Source organism: Symphalangus syndactylus, chromosome 13 (genome assembly GCF_028878055.3).
Source record: "Symphalangus syndactylus isolate Jambi chromosome 13, NHGRI_mSymSyn1-v2.1_pri, whole genome shotgun sequence".
NCBI classification, from domain to species: domain Eukaryota; kingdom Metazoa; phylum Chordata; class Mammalia; order Primates; family Hylobatidae; genus Symphalangus; species Symphalangus syndactylus.
The window spans coordinates 34,146,112-34,166,737 of NC_072435.2; the positions used below are offsets into that span (position 1 = coordinate 34,146,112).

General features: G+C 54.4%; 1 protein-coding gene across 1 annotated transcript in view; it reads right to left on the bottom strand.

The window, feature by feature from the left end:
* The window catches only part of FBN3 (fibrillin 3), an 83,175-nt gene extending 62,817 nt beyond the window's left edge, over positions 1-20,358 (bottom strand). The window contains exons 1-17 of the mRNA XM_055237502.1: positions 20,175-20,358; positions 19,965-20,047; positions 18,997-19,095; positions 18,713-18,808; positions 17,773-17,868; positions 14,777-14,974; positions 14,554-14,679; positions 10,653-10,805; positions 10,382-10,564; positions 8,994-9,137; positions 8,797-8,916; positions 8,571-8,696; positions 4,190-4,312; positions 2,628-2,900; positions 2,309-2,362; positions 326-451; positions 114-239 (exon numbers count right to left, since the gene is read on the bottom strand). Of these exons, the coding sequence (XP_055093477.1) occupies positions 114-239; positions 326-451; positions 2,309-2,362; positions 2,628-2,900; positions 4,190-4,312; positions 8,571-8,696; positions 8,797-8,916; positions 8,994-9,137; positions 10,382-10,564; positions 10,653-10,805; positions 14,554-14,679; positions 14,777-14,974; positions 17,773-17,868; positions 18,713-18,808; positions 18,997-19,095; positions 19,965-20,047; positions 20,175-20,341 (2,293 nt within the window). The 5' untranslated portion in view covers positions 20,342-20,358. The remainder of the gene's footprint in view (positions 1-113; positions 240-325; positions 452-2,308; positions 2,363-2,627; positions 2,901-4,189; positions 4,313-8,570; positions 8,697-8,796; positions 8,917-8,993; positions 9,138-10,381; positions 10,565-10,652; positions 10,806-14,553; positions 14,680-14,776; positions 14,975-17,772; positions 17,869-18,712; positions 18,809-18,996; positions 19,096-19,964; positions 20,048-20,174) is intronic.
* Positions 20,359-20,626: the final 268 nt, after the last annotated feature.

Sequence of the window (20,626 nt, forward strand, 5' to 3'; positions counted from 1 at the left end):
GGTAATATGTAAGCATCTTTGAGCGTGTGCATGCCTGTGTGTGCACACGCCACATGCTAGTATGTCAGAGCATATGTGTGTGTGCAAACCCACGTGAGCCCGGGACCCAGTACCTTTGCAGATCTCCGTGTCCTGCCAGAAGTGGAAGCCGGGGGGGCAGGAGCAGCTGTAGCTGCCGGGGCTATTCTGGCACCACCCATTGTCACACAGGAGGCTGTTGAGGGCACACTCATCCACGTCTGTGGGGTGGGGGTGGGAGAGAGGGGTGAGGGGTCTGCAGCGGAAGAGGCCGCCTACACATCCGCCCGCCAGGTGGTATGCTCACCTGTGCAGTCCTTGCCTGAGGCACCTGCCTCATAACCCAGGTTGCAGACGCAGCGGTAGCTGCCCCGAAGGTTCTCGCACATGCCATTGGCACAAACCTCAGGGTCCAGAGCACACTCGTTGATGTCTGTGGCAGGAGGAGGGTGTGTCAGCAGCAGCAGGAGGGTGTGTCTGCGGCAGGAGGAGGGTGTGTCCTGGCGCACCAGGGGTCTCTAGAAGTCAGATTCCCCAAGGCCAGAGCTCCAGCCCAGACCCGGCCTCATTTTGCTCTAAACCGAGGTTTCTCAGCCTGGACACTGCTGACATTTGGGGCCAGATCATTTTTTGCTGCGAGGGGCCATCCCGTGCATTTCAGGATGTCGAGCAGCTCCCGTGGCCTCCACCCATGAGATGTCAGTAGCACCCACCACCCCAGTATTACTCCAGACATTGTCAAATGACCTCGGTGGGGCAGGGGCCAAATTATCTCCAGTTTGGAAATAGTGGAGCAGACATCCATACAGTGGCACTGTCATAAAAATAAAAGCAATTATAAGCCAGATACAATGGTTGTCACCTGTAATCCCACTACTTTGGGAGGCTGAGGTGGGAGGATTGCTTGAGCCCAGGAGTTTGAGACCAGCCTGGGCAACATAGCAAGACCCCATCTCTATAAAAAGTAATTTTTTTTTTTGAGATAGGGTCTCACTCTGTCGCACAGGCTGGAGTGCAGTGGTGCAATCTCGGCTCACTGCAACCTCCACCTCCCTGGTTCAAGTGATTCTCGTGACTCAGCTCCCCAAGTAGCTGGGATTACAGCTGCCTGCCACTGCGCCTGGCTAATTTTTCTATTTTTAGTAGAGATGGGGTTTCACCATGTTGGCCAGGCTGGTCTGGAACTCCTGACCTCAGGTGATCCACCCTCCTCGGCCTCCCAAAGTGCTGGGATTACAGGTGTGAGCCACCACGTCTGGTCATAAAGTAAATGTTTTAAAAATTGGCTGGGCATGGCAGCTCATGTCTGTAATCACAGCACTTTGGGAGGCCGAGGTGGGTGGATCACTTGAGGCCAGAAGTTTGAGACCAGCCTGGGCAACATGGCAAAATCTCATCTCTACTAAAAAAAAAAAAAAATACAAAAATTAGCCGGGCATGGAGATGCATGCCTGTAATCCCAGCTATTTGGGAGGCTGAGGCAGGAGAATCGCTTGAACCCAGGAGGCTGAGGTTGCAGTGAGCCAAGATCACGCCAGTGCACTCCAGCCTGAGTAACAGAGCAAGACTCTGTCAAAAAAAAAAAAGAAAGAAAGAAGGAAAGAAAAGAAAGAGAAGGAAGGAAGGAAGGAAAGAAAAGAAAGAAAGAGGGAAAGAAAGAAAGAAAGAAAGAAAGAAAGAAAGAAAGAAAGAAAGAAAGAAAGAAAGAAAGAAAGAAAAGAAAGGAAGGAAGAAAAGAAAGGAAGAAAAGAAAGAGAAGAAAAACAAATTAGCAGGTCATGGTGGTGAGTGCCTGTGGTTCCAGCTACTCAGGTGGTATCGCTTGAGCCCAAGAGGTCGAGGCTGCAATAAGCCGTGATTGCACCACATCACTCGAGCCCGGGCAATAGAGTGAGATCCCATCTCTCAAAAAGGGTGGGGGGAATTTTGGACACAGACACGCATACAGGGAGAACGCCATGTGAAGATGGAGGCAGAGGTGGGGCGACACCTCTATGAGCCAAGAAATGCCAAAGATTGCTGGAGCCACCACCAGAAGCTGGCACTGTCACCAGAGGTCCGGGACAGATTCTCCCTCAAAGCCTCCAAGGGAACCAGCCCTGCCAGCACCTTGATCTCCGACTTCTGGCCTCCAGGAGTGTGAGAGAATCAACTTCTATTGTAAGCCGTCCGGTCTGGGGAACTTTGTTACGGGAACCCCGAGCAAACTCCTACAGCCTCCTACCACAGCTTTCCCCACATCTGGTAGGGGCAGGCTGGCTACTGTTTGGAGGGGCTGGGCTCCACTTACCTCGACCATCCATGGTAATGCCAAGCCCACTGCTGCACAGTGCCTGGAACTCGGCTGGGGATGGAGGGACAGAGTGAGATGGGTCAGGGAGCTTAGCCATGGCTCGGATTCAGCCACAGGCAAGGATGAGGCCCCCTGGTCTTGGGCAAGAGTTTGGGACAAAGACGCAACTCCAACCCTGGGGAGGGAGCAACTCCCTTCGGCCTCTTTTTGGGACAAGCCCCCGCTCCATGGCAGCCACGACCCCCGACCACAAGTGAGGACCGATGGAGGCACTCAGACCAAGGAGGCAATGGGGTCCGGGCAGCCGGATGCTCACCAGAGTTCTTGGCAGGACAAAGCTGGCAGGGCTCCCCAAAACCGTGGTCCGGGTTGGCACAGCAGCACTCGGACTTGGTGACAGTGCCAGGAAAGGGGCGGGCACAGTTCTTCTCGATGGCCCCATAGCAGGTGCTGCGCACGTGGGTGTCCATGCACATGCGGCCATCCGTGCCCACCGCCAGCCCCCCCAGGCACTGGCAGTGGAAGGAACCCTCAGTGTTGGTACAGTGGCCATTCACGCAGATGCCGGGCGTCTGGCACTCGTCAATATCTGCAGAAGCAGAGGCGGCACAGAGATGGGTTCCAGCCTGCTCCCTTCCTCTCTCCCCTCCCCATCTCCCACCCTTTCCATCTTCCCAGCCATTCTATTTCTTTCCTTTCCAGTTTCTTGTCTTTCCAGTTTCCTGTTGTCTGTGTCTCTGTCCTCTCTTCCTCTTGTCTCCTTCCTCTTCTCCTCCCCCATTATTCCCCATCCTTCTATCTTTCTCTCCACTTTTAAACAAATTTTTTAAAGGCAGGGTCTGACTTCCAGACTGGAGTGCAGTGGCATGATCATAGCTCACTGCAGCCTCCAACTCCGGGGCTCAAGCGATCCTGCTGCCTCAGCCTCCGGAGTAGCAGGGACTACAGGGGTGCGTCTCCATGTTCGGCTAATTTTTTAAATTTTTTTATAGAGATGGAGTCTCATCATGTTGCCCAGGCTGGTCTCAAACTTCTGAGCTCAAGTGATCCTTCTGCCTCAGCCTTCCAAAGTGCTGGGATTACAGGTGCAAGCTACCATGCCCAGCTAGTTTATTTTTAGGTAGAAATGGGGTCTGACTATGTTGCTCAGGCTGGTCTCGAACTCCTGTCCTCAAGTGATCCTCTAACCTCAGCCTCCCAAAGTGCTGGGATCACAGATGAACGTGGCCCCTCCCCACCTTATAACCCATCACTTTTCTTTTCTTTTGAGACAGACTCTCACTCTTGTCACCCAGGCTGGAGTGCAATGGCGCGATCTCGGCTCACTGCAACCTCTACCTCCCAGGATCAAGCAATTCTCCTGCCTCAGCCTCCTAAGTAGCTGGGATTACAGGTGCCCACCACCATGCCCAGCTAATTTTTATATTTTTAGTAGAGATGGGGTTTCACCATGTTGGCCAGGCTGTTCTCGAACTCCTGACCTCAAATGATCCACCAACCTTGGCCTCCCAAAGTGCTGGGATTACAGATGCCCACCACCACGCCTGACTAATTTTTGTATTTTTAGTAGAGACGGGGTTTCACCATGTTGACCAGGCTGGTCTTGAACCCCTGACTTCAAATGATCCGTTTGTCTCGGCCTCCCAAAGTGCTGGGACTACAGGCGTGAGCCACAGCACCTGCCTCTTCTTTTCTTCCTTTCTTCCTTTCTTCGATTCTTCCCTTTTCCCTCCTCCTCCTCTTTCTCTCCCTACCCCTTCTCTTCTCCTTCTCTCATGCCCGTCCCTTCCCTGTCCGGTCCCTCTCCTCTTCCTCCCTGTCCCTCTGCTTCCCCGTCTCCCTTCTCCCCTCTACTGGCCAGTCTGGCTCCAGGCTTACCCATGCAGTAGCGGCCGCCAGGCGCCAGCAGGAAGCCGGGTTTGCAGAGGCAGGAGAAGCTGCCATCCTCGTTGAGACACACGCCGTTGACGCACGTGGTGCTGGTGGCACACTCGTTGTGGTCTGGGGACAACAGGAGAGGCTGGGTCCAGGCAGGGACCACACTGGGACCCTCTCTCTCCCTCCTCCAGGCTCCAGGGCTGACCCGCCCCCCCCAGGATCCCTCCCTGGGGTGTGGGAGGCAAACAACCTGTGGTTGTCTGTGACTGTGTGTGCTTGTATATTAGTCTGTCTGCTGGGACCTGAGTTCCCCGGGGCACGACCCCCTTGCTCAGGCTGCATACAGTAAGTGCTGCATAAATATTTGCTCAAAGCTGAATAAAGATGGTGGTTTTTGCACAACATTAGAAATTTATTAAATATCAGTGAATTGTTCATTTTAAAATGTTTAAATATTTTTTAAAAGACAACAATTTTTTTTTTTTTTTTTGAGACAGAGTCTCGCTCTGTCGCCCAGGCTGGAGCACAGTGGTGTGATCTCGGCTCCCTGCAACCTCCGCCTCCCGAGTTCAAGCAATTCTCCTGCTTCAGCCTCCTGAGTAGCTGGGATTACAGGCATGTACCACCATGCCCGGCTAATTGCTTTTGTATTTTTAGTAGAGACGGGGTTTCACCATGTTGGCCAGGCTAGTCTTGAACTCCTGACCTCGTGATACGCCTGCCTCGGCCTCCCAAAGTGCTGGAATTACAGGCGTGAGCCACCGCGCCCCACCTCTTGTTCACTTTTAAATGATTAAATTTAGATTGTGTGAATCTCACTTCAATTTCATAAAAAGGAAACGGAAATAAAGTTAGTAAGACCATGGTCTAATTTAATGGAAGGTGGCAGGGGCAGAAATGAATTGTTTTCCAAAATGTCAGTTTTAAACAATAAAGGACTGAACATACATTTAAAAAAAAAAAAATACGGCCGGGCAAGGTGGTTCACACCTGTAATCCCAGCACGTTGGGAGGCTGAGATGGGCAGATCACGAGGTCAAGAGATTGAGACCATCTTGGCTAACATGGTGAAACCCCATCTCTACTAAAAATACAAAAAAAAAAGAAAAAAAAAATATTAGCCAGGCGTGGTGGTGGGCGCCTGTGGTCCCAGTTACTCAGGAGGCTGAGGCAGGAGAATGACGTGTGCCCAGGAGGCGGAGGTTGCAGTGAGCCAGGATCACACCGCTGCACTCCAGCCTGAGGGACAGAGTGAGACTCCATCTCAAAATAAATAAATAAATTAATTAAATAAAATAAATAAATGCATGAAATGCCACCACAAAATTATGCACATGAGCATTCACAGAAGTATTATGCCTAACAGCAAAAAGTGAAAACAAACCAGTGTCCTACTGATGAATGGATCAACACACTATGGTCTATTCATGTAATGGAACATTATTCGGCCATGAAAAAGAATGAAGAAGCCAGGTATGCTGACTCATGTCTGTAGTTCCGGCTACTCAAGTGGCTGAGGCAGTGGGATTGCTTGAGCCCCCCAGGACCCCTACCTGGGGTACGGGAGGCAAACAAGCTGTGGTTGTCTGTGGCTGTGTTTGCTTGTATATTAGTCTGTCTGCTGGGATATGAGTTAAAGTCCAGCCTAGGCAACATAGTGAGATCCAATCACAAAAAAATAAATACATGGCTGGGCACGGTGGCTCATGCCTGTAATCTCAGCACTTTGGGAGGCCGAGGTGGGCGGATCACCTGAGGTCAGGCGTTCAAGACCAGCCTGGCCAACATGGTGAAACCCCGTCTCTACTAAAAATACAAACGTTAGCCGGGCACAGTGGCGCACACCTGTAATCCCAGCTACTCAGGAGGCTGAGGCAGGAGAATCGCTTGAACCTGGGCAGTGGAGGTTGCAGTGAGCTGAGATGGCACCACTGCACTCCAGCCTGGGAGATAGAGAGAGACTCAAAATGAATAAATAAGTAAATATAAATATATATATATATATATATATATATATATATATTTTGAAACAAGGTCTAGCTCTGTCACCCAGTCTAGAGTGCAGTGATGCCATCACAGCTCACTGCAGCCCCGAACTCCTGGGCTCAAGTGACCTTCCTGCCTCAACCTCCTGAGTAGCTGGGACTACAGGCACCTGCCACCATGCCAGGCTAATTTTTGGGTGTTCTGTAGAGACAGGGTCTTGCTATGTTGCTCAGGCTGATCTTGAACTCCTGGCTTCAAGTGATCCTCCTGCCTTCCAAAGTACTGGGATTACAGTTGTGAGCCACCAAGCTTGGCATAAAAAAAAAATTTTTTTTTTTTTGAGACTGAGTCTCTCTCTGTCACCCACACTTGAGTGCAGTGGTGTGATCTTGGCTCACTGCAGCCTCCGTCTCCTGGGTTCAAGCAATTCTCCTGCTTCAGCATCCTGAGTAGCTGGGATTACAGGCATGCGCCACCACACTCGGCTAATTTTTCTATTTTTAGTAGTGACAGGGTTTCACCATGTCGGCCAGGCTGGTCTCGAACACTTGACCTCAAGTGATCCTCCCACCTCAGCCTCCCAAAGTGTTGGGATTACAAGCATGAGCCACTGTGCCTGGCATAAAAATTTATTTAATTAAAAAAAAATGAGGCTGGGTACAGTGGCTCACACCTGTAATCCCAGCACTTTGGGAGGCCGAGGCAGGCAGATCATGAGGTCAGGAGATCAAGACCATCCTGGCCAACATGGTGAAACACTGTCTCTGCTAAAATAAAAAAATTAGCCGGGCATAGTGGCAGGGGCCTGTAGTCCCAGCTACTCAGGAGGCTGAGTCAGGGGAATCGCTTGAACCTGGGAGGTGAAGATTGCAGTGAGCTGAGATCGCACCACTGCACTCCAGCCTAGCGACAGAGCGAGACTCCATTTCAAAAAAAAAAAAAAGAAGAATCAGCACCAATACACGCTGCAATATGGATGAATCTTGAAAACAGCATATTCAGCAAAAGAAAGCCAGTCACAGAAAGCCACGATTCCCTTTTGTCCAGATCTGGCAGCTTCATTGAGTCAGAAAACCGATTCGCCTAGTGCCCAGGACTGCGGGTGAAGACAGAGAATTATAGAGTGACTGTTAATGAATACCAGGTTTGTTTTTGAGGTGATAAAGGTATTTTCCAGTTGGGTTGTAGTGATGCTTGTCCACCTCTGTGCATATACTAAAAACCAACGGCTAATTTTATGGTATATGAATTATATATCAATAAATGCCAAAAATGTCTTTTTAAATGAAGGAATGAAGAAAGGATAAGATCCTTCCACCCGAGGGGAGACTTGAAGGTAGACCTCCTGAGATAAGGTGATGGAGTCAAGAGGTCTCACTGGGTTATGGCTTGTGGGAGCCAAGTCCTCATTGGCTCCCACAAGCCATAACCCACCATACCCCAGAGTAAGCTGATGGGGGCGCTCTCCAAGGTCCTGATCTCAACCCTCTCTCTCTCTCTCTCTCTCTCTCTCCCCCCCCATTCTCTCTCTTATCAGCCAGGCAGGCCCTGATCTCAACTCTCTCTCTCTCTCTCATTCTCTCTCTCATCAGCCAGGCTCTTCCAAGCCATCCTAGGACGGGGAGGGACTCTGCTCCAGGCCAAGGTCAGGCGGTTGCCAGTGTGGTCTTGCCCAAAAGACCTTTTCTTTTTCTTTCTTTCTTTTTGTTCTTTTCGACAGAGTTTCGCTCTTGTTGCCCAGGTTGGAGTGCAGTGTTGCGATCTCAGCTCACTGCAACCTCTGCCTCCCGGGTTCAAGTGATTCTTCTGCCTCAGCCTCCCGAGTAGCTGGGATTACAGGTGTCTGCCACCATGCCCAGGTAATTTTTTTGTATTTAGTAGAGATGGGGTTTCACCACGTTGGTCAGGCTGGTCTCGAACTCCTGACCTCAGGTGATCCACCCCCCTCGGCCTCCCAAAGTGCTGGGATTACAGGCGTGAGCCACTACACTTGGCCTTCTTTTTTTTTAGGTGATGGAGTCTTGCTCTATCAGCCAGTCTGGAGTGCAGGGGCACAATCACTGCTCACTGCAGCCTCAACCTTTTCAGCTCAAGAGATTCTCCTGCCTCAGCCTTGCAGAGAGCTGGCATTACAGGCATGAGCCACCAAGGCTGGCCCCAAAAGGTCCTTTTTTGTGATTCACAGAATAAATTCAGGAAGGAGGAAATGAAGGGGAGAGTCAGGGTGGTCAGGGGATAAGAAGGGTCTAAGGTGGGCTGCTGGGTTCAGAGGTGAGCAGAGGAGACATCGTAGGGAGAGAGGTGGGTTTTGGGGCAGAGTGAAGATATGAGATGGCTGTAAGAGGCAGCTAGTGGGGCCCAGAATCCCCTGCCCACCCGCCCACCCCCAACTCACCCACACACTTCTTGCCATCAGGGCTGAGCTCGAAGCCTGCCTTGCAGACACACTGGAAGCTGCCCTTTGTGTTGACACAGCGGCCCAGGTGACAAAGGCCACCACTGACAATGCACTCGTCCACATCTGCAGGGAAGGCAGATGGGCAGTCAAGAGGTACCCTCCACCCTCCAAGCCTGGCCCAGACCCCCCAACATCACCCCCACTCCCGGACGGACAGCCGTACCCACGCATGCCTGCCTGGTGGGCGTGGCCTGGAAGCCTGGGTAGCATCGGCAGTGGTAGGTGCCGGGGATGTTGACGCAGTTACCGTGGTGGCAGGGGCTGCTGGTGCATTCGTCTACATCTGAGGGGAGAGGACCCTGAGCCCTAGCACCAGCAGGGCAGTGAGAACCCACCCCGCTCCACCTGGCCGCGGCTCACCGATGCACTCGCCACGCACGTCCTGGGTGTAGCCCACATTACACTCGCAGCGGTAGCTGGAAGGCGTGGGCAGGCAGCGGCCATTCAGACACAGGTTGGTGAAGTGTCGGCAGATGTCAATGGTCTGGTTCAGGGTAGCAGTGCCTACGGGTGGGGCCGGCAGAGGCATCTGAGCAGTGGCTGGCCCCCACCCCAGTCTGGAGCCTGGGCTTCACCTCTCTAGGCCCAGATACCCCCTCTAAGGCTGGGACCCTGCCCTGGCTCAGATCCTGCCCTCTTTCCCGTGGAGAGTCCTGCCTTAGATTTAGGACTCCAACCTGGGACCTAGATCCCTCCAACCCAGGCCTGGATCTCTCCAGCCTGGGCCTGGATCCCTCCAACCTGGGGCCTGGATCCCTCCAACCTGGGGCCTGGATCCCTCCAACCTGGGGCCTGGATCCCTCCAACCTGAGGCCTCGCTCCCTTCAACCTGGGACCTGGATCCCTCCAACCGGGGGCCTAGATCTCTCCAACCTGGTGCCTAGATCTCTCCAACCTGGAACCTAGATTCCTCCAACCTAGGTCTAGATCCCTCCAACCTGGGGCCTAGATCTCTCCAACCTAGGGCTTAGATCCCACCAACCTGAAGCCTAGATCCCTCCAACCTGGGACCTGGATCCCTCCAACCTGAGGCCTAGATCCCTCCAACCTGGAGCCTTAGATCCCTTCAATCTGGAGCCTAGATCCCTCTAACCTGGTCCCAGAGATGCCTGGACTCCCACTCTGGGCCCAAATCCTCATTATGGGGCAAGAACCCACCCCAGGCCTAAATCCTACATGTCAGACCCCCACACCAAGCCCAAACTCCCCACCCAAAGCCCAAACCCTGACTTATTTATTTATATATTTTTTGTTAGAGACAGGGTCTCACTTTGTCACCCAGGTTGGAGGGCAGTGGCACAATCACAGCTCACTGCAGCCTCCAACTCCTGGGCTCCAGCAATCCTCCTGCCTCATCCTCCTGAGTGGCAGGGACTACTGGTGCACATCACCACACCTAGCTAATTTTCAATTTGCTGTAGAGACAGGGTCTTGCTCTGTTGCCCAGGCTGGTCTCGAACTCCTGGCCTCAAGCAATCCTTCCACCTCGGCCTCCAAAGTACGGGGATTACAGGCATGAGTCGCTGTGTCCGGCCCAAACCCTAACTTTGAGGACCAGATTCTCCAGTTACCTCCATCCCCATCCACTACCAGCACTGTCATCCCTACTAGCCAGGCCAGGAGTTCCCCCTCCAAAGCCCTAACCCTCTCTCTGAGGCCTGGACACCCTCCCCTGTTCGGAGCTCTCTCCCCAGACCCAGGACCATCCTCCAAGTCTTGGAATATTCCTCCCAAGCCCCAGGCCTCACCAATATTAGAGTTGCCAGGGCCCAGGCTGGGGATCCCACGCGCATTGGAGCCATGGAGGTTGAGTCGCGCCAGCCCAAGAGGGGGACCCATGCCATTGGATCCAAAGCCCAGGAGGCCAGGGAAGAGGCCAGGGTGGCCGGGTAGCAGCGGCAGCCCCTGGGCGCACAGTTGCTGGAATTCATCTGCAAGGAAGCAGGGTTGAGGCCAGGCCCTTGGTCCTCCCCTGTCCCCTCCTCCCCCGCAGCCCTGCAGGCTGCAGCTCTTACTCACTGGAGCCCCGAGGAGGACACAGCTCAGGGGCCGGGCCAGCTGCCCAGCACCTGCCCCTGTCGCAGCAGCACTGCCTGCGAGTGTAGTGGCCAGCGAGGTCTCCAGCACAGCGGCCCCCGAAAAGCACTGAGAAGCAGGTGCCGGCCTGGTGGTCTGCAAAAGATCAGAGGGTGAGCCCATGAGCACGGGACATCAGTGACCAGACCTGGATCCAAATTCCAGCTGTAGCAGCACTGCCTGTAGGACGGGTCTGTTTGCCACTCTGTGCCTCAGTTTCCCCTCCATAAAATGGGGATGCTTGGAGCATCCACCTCACCCGGGAAAAGTATTACCTGGATGAAAAGTCTGACATAGTCCAGATGCAGTAGCTCATGCCTGTAATCCCAGCACTTTGGGAGGCCAGGGCGGGAGGATCACTTGAGGTCAGGAGTGCAGGACCAGCCTGCCCAACACGGTGAAACCTCATGTCTACTAAAAATACAAAAATTAGCCAAGCAGGGTGGCAGGCACTTGTAATCACAGCTGCTTGGGAGGCTGAGGCAGGAGAATCACGAATTGCTTGAACCCAGGAGACAGAGGTTGCAGTGAGCTGAGATCATGCCACTGCACTCTAGCCTGGGCAACAGAGCGAGACTCCGTCTCAAAAAAAATAAAGGGCCGGGTGCGGTGGCTCACACCTGTAATCTCAGCACTTTGGGAGGCTGAGGCGGGAGGATCACGAAGTCAGGAGTTCAAGAACAGCCTGGCCAACATGATGAAACCCCGTCTCTACCAAAAATACAAAAATTAGCTGGGTGCGGTGGCTCGCACCTGTAATCCCAGCTACTTGGGAGGCTGAGGCAGGAGAATCACTTCAACCCAGGAGGCGGAGGTTGTAGTGAGCCAAGATCATGCCACTGCACTCCAGCCTGGGCCACAGACCAAGATTCCGTCGCAAAAATAAATAAGTAAATAAATAAATAAAAAGTTTGACCTGTGGCCAATGCTCGCTCATTGCCATCTCTTGTTACCAAGATTCCAAGTTATCACACAGAGGTAGTGAGCTCCCCATTGCTGCAGGCATCCAACCACACTGAGGAAGACCCATTGGCGGGGAAGGACTGCCCCGGTGGGATACCAGGCAGGGACACCGAGATCTGCAGCTGTGTGTCTTTGCTTGCTGGCTTCAGGCATTACGCAGAAGCCTACGAGACTGTGAATTTCAGAGAGGGGCCCCAAGGAGTCGAGGGGTGGATTGATGGCTACAGCCCCCGGGGAGACTGAGGCAGACAGGCTCCCCAGGTGTGAGAACCACTAACACTCTTCCACTTCCCACTGCGTCCTCAAGGTCAATGGCTTTATGCAGCGATGAGATTTCTCAGGCTCTGGCTTAAAGAGCATATTTTAGGCTTAAAAATGCACAAAGCTTGGCCCGTGGCCCACAGTATAAAAAACTCCCAGCACTGGGAGGGCCACTGAGAGCCGCCCCTGACCTGCCTCAAGCTGGGAAAACATGCAAATGTTTCCACCTCCCTGGTCCCCGCCCCGTGCACCTGGCGGCCCCCCAGGTACGTGGGTGGGAATCAGGGTTTTTCGTTCTCAGCGTTATCATAGCCCCTCAAAGGGGACTGGGCCTGCCCAGACAAGGAGAGGTCAACAGACTCCTCCAAAGTCACACAGCTGCAAAAGCAAGAGGAGCACGGGAAACTCGATTTCCCAATCTCAGGGGACCCAACAGGCAACAGTCCCTCAAGCAAGAGAGACAGAACACAAGAATTTTAACAAAAATGCTCAGCCACGGTGGCTCATGCCTGTAATCCCAGCACTTTGGGAGGCTGAGGCGGGCAGATCACCTGAGGTCAAGAGTTTGAGACCAGCCTGGCCAACACAGTGAAACCCCGTCTCTACTAAAAATGCAAAAATTAGCGGGGCATGGTGGTGGGTGCCTGTAATCCCAGCTACTGGGGAGGCTGAGGCAGGAGAATCACTTGAACCCGGGAGGCAGAGGTTGCAGTGAGCCGTGATCGCGCCATTGCACTCCAGCCTGGGGGACAGAGTAAGACTGTCTTAAAACAAGAAAATAAAAGAATTTTAACAAAAATGATCCTGTCATTGCTGTAAGTACACACCGTGAGCTAAGTGGTCACAGCCTCAACCTTACCTGGTGTCCATGAATGTGTATTAAGTATCCTCTAGGTACCAGCCCTCTGCAAATTACTCCCCAAATGATATCTTACCCAATCTTCATTGAGCTAGGTACTGCTATTATCTACCATTTTACAGATGGGGAAACTGAGGCACAGAGTGGTTATGTCACTTGCCCAAGGCCACAGGGTCTGTGAGCGGCTCTGGGTGGGAGCCCCGGACTGATTCCAAAGCCTATGTTCAGAGGCTGGTTTGTCAAATCCAGGGTCTGGTCTTTAGCAGCTGAGAGAGGACCCCGCAGTCCAGGGGATGTGTCCACAGCTACCCCTAATGCCAGCTGTGATGGCCCCCAGTGGTGGAGACCTAGAAAGTCTGGAGTTGGCCAGCCGGGCGCGGTGGCTCATGCCTGTAATCCCAGCACTTTGGGAGGCTGAGGCGGGCGGATCACCTGAGGTCGGGAGTTCGAGACCAGCCTGACCAATATGGAGAAACCCCGTCTCTACTAAAAATACAAAATTAGCCGAGTGGGGTGGCACATGCCTGTAATCCCAGCTACTTGGGAGGCTGAGGCAGGAGAATGGCTTGAACCCAGAAGGCAGAGGTTGCAGTGAGCCGAGATCACGCCATCGCACTCCAGCCTGGGCAACAAGAGCAAAACTCCGTCTCAAAAATAAATAAATAAATAAAGTCTGGAGTTGGCCACAGCATACTGGCTGAACTCCAAACACAATATTCTCAGCTCTGCCTGGTAGTGGCCTAGCCTGAGGGGACCAGGGTGACGCTGGAAAACCTCCAAGCCCCCTCCTGTCTCCCCAAACTAGGACACTGCCCATCCTCCGCCACCAGCATTCATGTTCCTGGCCAGCCCTGTTGGCCACAGGCAACTTCTAGGGCCTGACATTCAGCTCATCAAGACAGCAAAAGGAGGGAGAGGCCTAAGCGCAGCGGGGTGTGGGGGGTTCCCACTTGGCCAGACCAAGTGTCTGGGGGTTGCTGAAGGGTGGGCCTCCAGGGGTAGCCTCAGCCCAAAGGACCACCACCCGGGCAGGGGGTCTGGGGAGTTGAGTGTGTTCTGGACTTGTTGACTAGACTCAAGCAAACCTCCCCTTTCTGGGCCTCAGTTTCCCGATCTCAAAAATGAGGGTGGGGCCGGGTGAGGTGGCTCACGCCTGTAGTCCCAGCACTTTGGGAGGCCGAGGAAGGTGGATCACTTGAGGCCAGGAGTTCAAGACCAGCCTGGCCAACATGGAGAAAACCCATCTCTACTAAAAATACAAAAATTAGCTAGGCGTGGTGGCTTGCGCCTGTAATCCCAGCTACTTGGGAAGCTGAGGCAGGAGGATCTCTTGAACCGGGAGGCAGAGGTTGCAGTGAGCTGAGATCGTGCCACTGCACTCCAGCCTGGGTAACAGAGCGAGACTCTGTCTCAAAAAAAAAAAAAAAAAAAAGAGAGAGACAGAGAGCTGAACAAGGGGTCTCTCTCCTACCCACTCTCTCCCGCTCCAGCCCCTTGGTTCACTCAGGCAGTGGGTGCCATCCAGGCTGCTGGCAAAAGCTTGGAACAGGTGCACACGTAGCTCCTGACAGTGTTGGTGCAGTCACCCCCGGAGCAGAGGCCGGGCAGGCTGAGACACTCATTCACATCTACATAGACAGGGACAAGGTCAGAACTGGGCACCTCACCAGACTGACCCCTCTGCCTTCCTGCAGGGGAGCCTGAGCCCCCCAGGACACGAGTCACAGAGGAGGTCCCAGGTTGTCCCCTCCAGTCACCCACCTTCACATGCAGCACTGCTGTCACTGAGCCGGTGTCCAACTGGACAGCGGCAATGGAAGGAGCCCACTGTGTTGACGCAGCTGCCTCCCTGGCACAGGCCTGGCACAGCCTGGCACTCATCCACATCTGCGAGGACAAAGCCCGGCAAGGGAATGAGAGGCCCATCAGAGGGAAGAACCAAGGCGGCCAAGGCCTCCCACTCAGCCCTGACCCCACTATTCACCTTGGCAGGCCCCCGTGTGGATATTGGGGATGAAGCCACGGCGGCAGGGGTGTGGCTGTGCAGGGCAAAGTTCACATGGAAGGCCCCAGGCACGGCCCACAGTGGCACAGCAAAGCGCCTTGGTGCACACGAGGCCCGTCAGCTGATGCTGGCACCCCTCGGGGCCCACTTGGCCAAAGCAGGGTCCCGTCCGGTAATCTGCAGGGCAGACAGATGTGGGTACCTGGCTGAGGGCTGCCCCTGTCTAGAGATCTCTGCGTCTCTAACACCTTCTCAGCGCCCCCTGCACCCACAGACCAGGCTTTACTTATGCTGCTCCCTTCCTAAATAGAATATCTTTCCTCCCCTTTCCCTGCCTAACGAACTCCTATTCACCCTTCAAAACCCTTTTTCTTCAAAGCACTTCCTGACCAACTTCCAAGAGACCAGCACCTCCAAGCCCACAAAGCTCAGGGCCTGTGTGAACACCCTGTCTGAACTGATGGGACTCCTTCCCCAGGCCTATCCTCCCTTCAGGCCTAGGCAGGGACCCATGGACGCCCAGCTAAAAAGCACGTCTAGTCCTTCAGCACACGCCTGGCCCTGCCATATCGCCCAGATTTGGGGAAGGATCTGTTATCGGCCTAAATTCTCTGGACCCCCAACATCACATCCCCAATCCCCTTCAGGCCCAGCCCAAGGTGACTGCATTGGTTCCCCCAACCCCAGTACATGAGCCCAGATGTGACTTCTTGGCTCTCTTCTCCAGATGTTTCCAATAAAGGAGTTAGCTCTCAAACAAGGGCAGCCCCTCCCAAGAGAAGAAGCCAAACTCACCCCCAACTCAGGCCCCAGAAGGAGGAGGGGCTTCACAGAGACCCCCACCCCCCGGCTGTCCTGATGCCCCAAGCCAAAACGTAATTCCTGGCAGCTCCCCCCGCCCCCAACTCTCCTGCCACCCAGAGCTTGGCCCGCCTCCAACAGCCCATGTTCCAATTCTGCAGTTTCCAGAAGCCCACCCTCAAACCCAGGTCACTTCCCCAGCCCCTCCAGCTTCTAGTCTCCGGGTCCTGCCCATCCTCACCTTCCTGGGCTGAAACACCACGTCAGGCACTCAGATGCCTCCACCATCTGAAAATCTCACAAGCCTGAGTGTCCCTGACGCCACCCACTTCTGTTCTCTTTCTCTTTCTCAGTCTCCTGTGGGCTCTGTTTTTTCTGTCCGGGCTTAAATGCCCAGATGGCTGTCTCTGCCGACCCTTCCTTCTCTCACGGGGATCCTCAGCTGCACCCTGGGCTTCAGTCCCCATGGACGGAGCAGCCCACGCCGCCGTCTCAGCCCCAGGCCTGAGTGTCCAGCTGCTTCCCAGACAACTTGCAAGTCCCTCGGCCAACACCGAGCTCGGAGTCTTCCTCCTCCCTGCCGGGGTGCACCACTACCTTCCCCCCCGGTTTTCAGACCAGGCTGGGGTTCATCTTGACTCCTTCCTTCTTCTCTCCCAGTCCCTGCCACACCTCACTGCTCACAAGAAAGACATCACTGTGTCCATTCTCCTTTTTTCTTTTCTTTTTTTTTTTTTTTTTTTTGAGACAGGGTCTCCCTCTGTCTTCCAGGCTGGAGTGCAGTGGTGTGATCTTGGCTCACTGCCTCCCAGGTTCAAAAGATTCTCATGCCTCAGCCTTCCAAGTAGCTGGGACTACAGGCACACGCTGCCAAACCCGGCTAAATTTTTTTTTTGTATTTTTAGTAGAAATGGCTTTTGCCATGTTGCCCATGGCTGGTCTCAAACTCCTGGCCTCCAGTGATCTGCCCGCCTCGGCCTCCCAAAATGCTGGAATTGCAGGCATGAGCCACAGTGCCTGGCCTCTTTTCTTTCTTTCTTTCTTTTCTTTCTTTCTTTCTCTTTCTTTCTTTCTTTCTTTCTTTCTTTCTTTCTTTCTTTCCTTCTTTCCTTCTTTCTTTCTTTTTTTTAAGAGAGGCAGGGTCTGGTTCTGTCACCCAGGCTGGAATGCAGTGGCACCACCACGGCTCACTGCAGCCTCGAACTCCTGGGCTCATGCAATCCTCCCACTTCAGCCTGAGACTACAGATATGCACCACCATGCCAGGCTAATTTTTTACTTTTTGTAGAGTGGGGGGTCTCGCTATGTCGCCCAGGCTGGTCTCAAACTCCTGGTACGTCCATCTTCTTAATTTTGGTAACAACCTCTCAGCAGGTGACCCCACCCATCTTAGCCCTCTTAAAAATGGGATCATTTTTAAGAGTTAGGGTGACCAGGTGTGGTGGCTCATTTTGGGAGGCTGAGACAGGCAGATCATTTGAGACCAGGAGTTCTAGGCCAGCCTGGCCAACATGGCAAAACCTCATCTCTACTAAAATTACAAAAATTAGCTGAGCGTGGGGATGCCTGTAATCCCAGCTACTCGGGAGGCTGAAGTGGGAGAATTGCTTGAACCTGGGAGGCGGAGGTTGCAGTGAGCCGAGATCATACCGCTGCACTCTAGCCTAGGTGAAAGAGCAAAACTTTGTCTCAAAAAAAAAAAAGAGAATTAGGGTGCAATAAAGAGGGGGTTTGCCCATCTCATGAAGTCCAATCCACCCTACCAGATCCAGCTGAGGGGTCCCCTCCTCCAGGAAGCCCTCCCTGACTCCCTTCCATGGAGCAGATGGTTTCTCTGTCCTTCGCATGCTCCAGGGCTGCCCCAACCCTTGTCTTAGCATTGAAACCCCCAGATAAGAATCTTCTGCTTGCAGTTTCTTCTCCCTGCCCCTTAGACTGGCACATCCTCTCTCTTTCCTACCGACTCCAACACAGGCGCTAGCTCAGAGCCAGTGAATAGCAGATGTTTTGGAGAACAGATGAGCAAATGAAAGAAATGTCCTCAGACTGTCCCAACTGCGGGAAGGAGGCTAGTTGTGTCCTCTCAAGGCCTGGCCATGTCTCAGGGGCTTCCAGGAAACCCCCTTTCCTCCATCGAGTCCCCTGTCTACCTCCCACCTGCACATGCTTGGTACCTCTCTCACAGTGAGGTCCCATGAAGCCATACACACAGGCGCAGCGGTTGGGTCCAATGCAGCGACCCCCATTGTGGCAGCCGCGGTCACAGATGGCTGTGGAGGGAGAGAGGGTGATGGCTGGAGGTCCCCCAGCAGCAGAGAGAGCTGGGGTTCACAGCAAGCCCGTCTTCACCCAGGAATCCCCAGGATCTGGCCCAGGTTGAATAAGACTGAGGCCGGGCTCAGTGGCTCGCGCCTGTAATCCGAGCACTTTGGGAGGGCAAGGCAAGTGGATCACCTGAGGTCAGGGGTTCGAGACCAGCCTGTCCAATATAGTGAAACCCCATCTTTACTAAAAACACAAAAATTAGCCAGGCATGGTGGCAGGCGCTTGTAATCCCAGCTACTCGGGAGGCTTACACAGGAGAATCGCTCAAACCTGGGAGGTGGAGGTTGCAGTGAGCTGAGATGGTGCCACTGCACTCCAGCCTGGGCAACAGAGCAAAACTCATCTCAAAAAAAAAAGAAGGCCGGGCGCAGTGGCTCATGCCTGTAATCCCAGCACTTTGGGAGGCCGAGGCGGGCAGATCACGAGGTCAGGAAATCGAGACCATCCTGGCCAACACAGTGAAACCCCGTCTCTACTAAAAATACAAAAAATTAGCCAGGCATGGTGGCAGGCACCTGTAGTCCCAGCTACTCGGGAGGCTGAGGCAGGAGAATGGCATGAACCCGGGAGGCGGAGCTTGCAGTGAGCTGAGATCTTGCCACTGCACTCCAGCCTGGGCGACACAGCGAGACTCCATCTCAAAAAAAAAGACTGTGACAATAAACGTCCCCTGCAATCTCCAGTCCAGGAAGAAGGAACCCTGGGCAGTGGGCAGGTGGCAGCAGAGACCAATACTCTGGGATCACAGTCCCAGGTGTGCAAGGAGGGGAGTCCCATGGGGATACTCACGCTGCCCACACACGGTGCCTGTGTAGCCCTTCTGACACAGACAGGACGCCCCCCGGCAGGTGCCCCCATTCATACAGCTCACGCTGCACCCTGATCCTGGGGACAGGAAGGCAGGAAGCATAGTAAAGTGGAGACGGGCCCCAAGATGCCCTCCCAGGAAGGCTGTAGGACTGGGCATGCTCAGCCCCGCTCCTGTCCTTCAACAAAAGCAGCCCAGGCTCCTCGTGGCAACCGGAACCCTGTGACCTTCTTCTCCCTCCCGCAAGAGGCCACTTCCCACTCACCTCGGCTCACCCCGCAGCTGGGAGCCAGCGTCCCATCCGCACAGGTGCACAGATTGGGCTGGGAGCAGAAGCCTTCACCGCAGGCGCGCCTACAGATGGCTGGATGGGTGCAGCAGGTAGCAGTCAAGACCAGGACCGAGGCTGGGCCATCCCTGTTCCATCGGTGCCCGGGCTGGCCGGAACACCTCGGTGGACGCTGCTGGTCATCTGCATCCCCGGCTCTGCTCATAGCACACCCCATCCCTGTTTTCATGGGATGTCCCCCACTCTTGGGCTGGGCTGGGCAGGTAGTGTGACCCAGGCTGTGGGTTGGGGACTCTGCTACAGCCATTGGGAGAGAATGCTTTTGGGCCAGAGCTGCTGAGCTGTGAGGACAGAGCTGGAGGTGCTGGGGTCCTGGATACTGTGGTTGGGTGTCTCCTGGGAAGTGGAGTCAGATTCCAGAGACAGCAACAGAAAGAGAGGGTGAGGCCAGAGAGAGACAGATAGAGAGAGACTCAGAGAGACAGAGAGAAAGAATCAGTTAGATAGAGAGACAGTAACCAACAGAGAGAAGCCAGGTGCGGTGGCTCACACCTGGAATCCTAGCACTTTGGGAGGCTGAGATGGGAAAATCACTTGAGGCCAGAGTTTGAGACCAGCCTGAGCAACACAGAGACCCCCATCTCTAAAAATAATAATAATAAAGAAAAGAAACCAACAGAGAGAGACACGAGCAGAGATGAATAGAGAGAGGCAGAGACAAAGCAAGGGAACCAGACAGACAGACACACAAGGAGGTTGTAGGGCAAAGGAAATGAACACGGCAGGTTGGCCTGGAACCCTGAGGACAGACGCAAGGGCCATTCCTGTGGTTCAGCCAGAGGTCCCTGGCTAAGTCCCCGTGTAAACAGAGCTGGACCTGCAGGCAGGTAAGAGTGTCCCCGGCCTGTGCCCTCCCCCCACCTCCAGACGGCAGTAGCACTCACGCACGACACACTGGCTCCTGCCAGGGAATGTCCTCCAGCCTGGACAGCAGTAGGCGTGGAACCGGGAGCCGCATACATTCGGCCTTCGGGGACAGCGAGATGGGTCTGGTGAGCCCCTGCCCGTGTGGACATCCCCCCGGGTATTCCGCTGGCCCCAGGATGGCCCGATCCACACCGAAAGGGTCTCCCAGCATCCCAGGTACCACGCACCCCTGCAAGATGCCCGGGCTGCCCCGCCTCCGCACACGTCCAGGACCTGCAGCCTCCAAGGCCCCATCCCAGCGGCCTTGGCCACCCGCCATGCACAACAGGGCCGACCAGGCCAGCAGGAGCCGGGCCAGGGGGCCCCTTGCCAAACACAGACCCTCCAGAGTCATGGCGTGTCCCCTGGAGGCTGCGGAGAGGAAGCAGAGTCAGCCCTAGAAGAGCTCCCCACCCTGGCCATGGGGGACCCAACACAAAAGGAGGGCAGGGTGGTTGCCAAATGGGGCAGCCCCAGGGCCTCTGGGAGCCCAAGGAGGCATCCAGCCCCAACCGGGAAGAAGTAAACAGTCAGAAGAGACTTCCTGGAGGAGGTGTGATGTTAGAGAAGTGTCTTGGGGCTGAGGGTGCACAGCCAAGGCAAGACGGGTGTGGGACGTGGAAGGGAGGGGAGGGAGGGC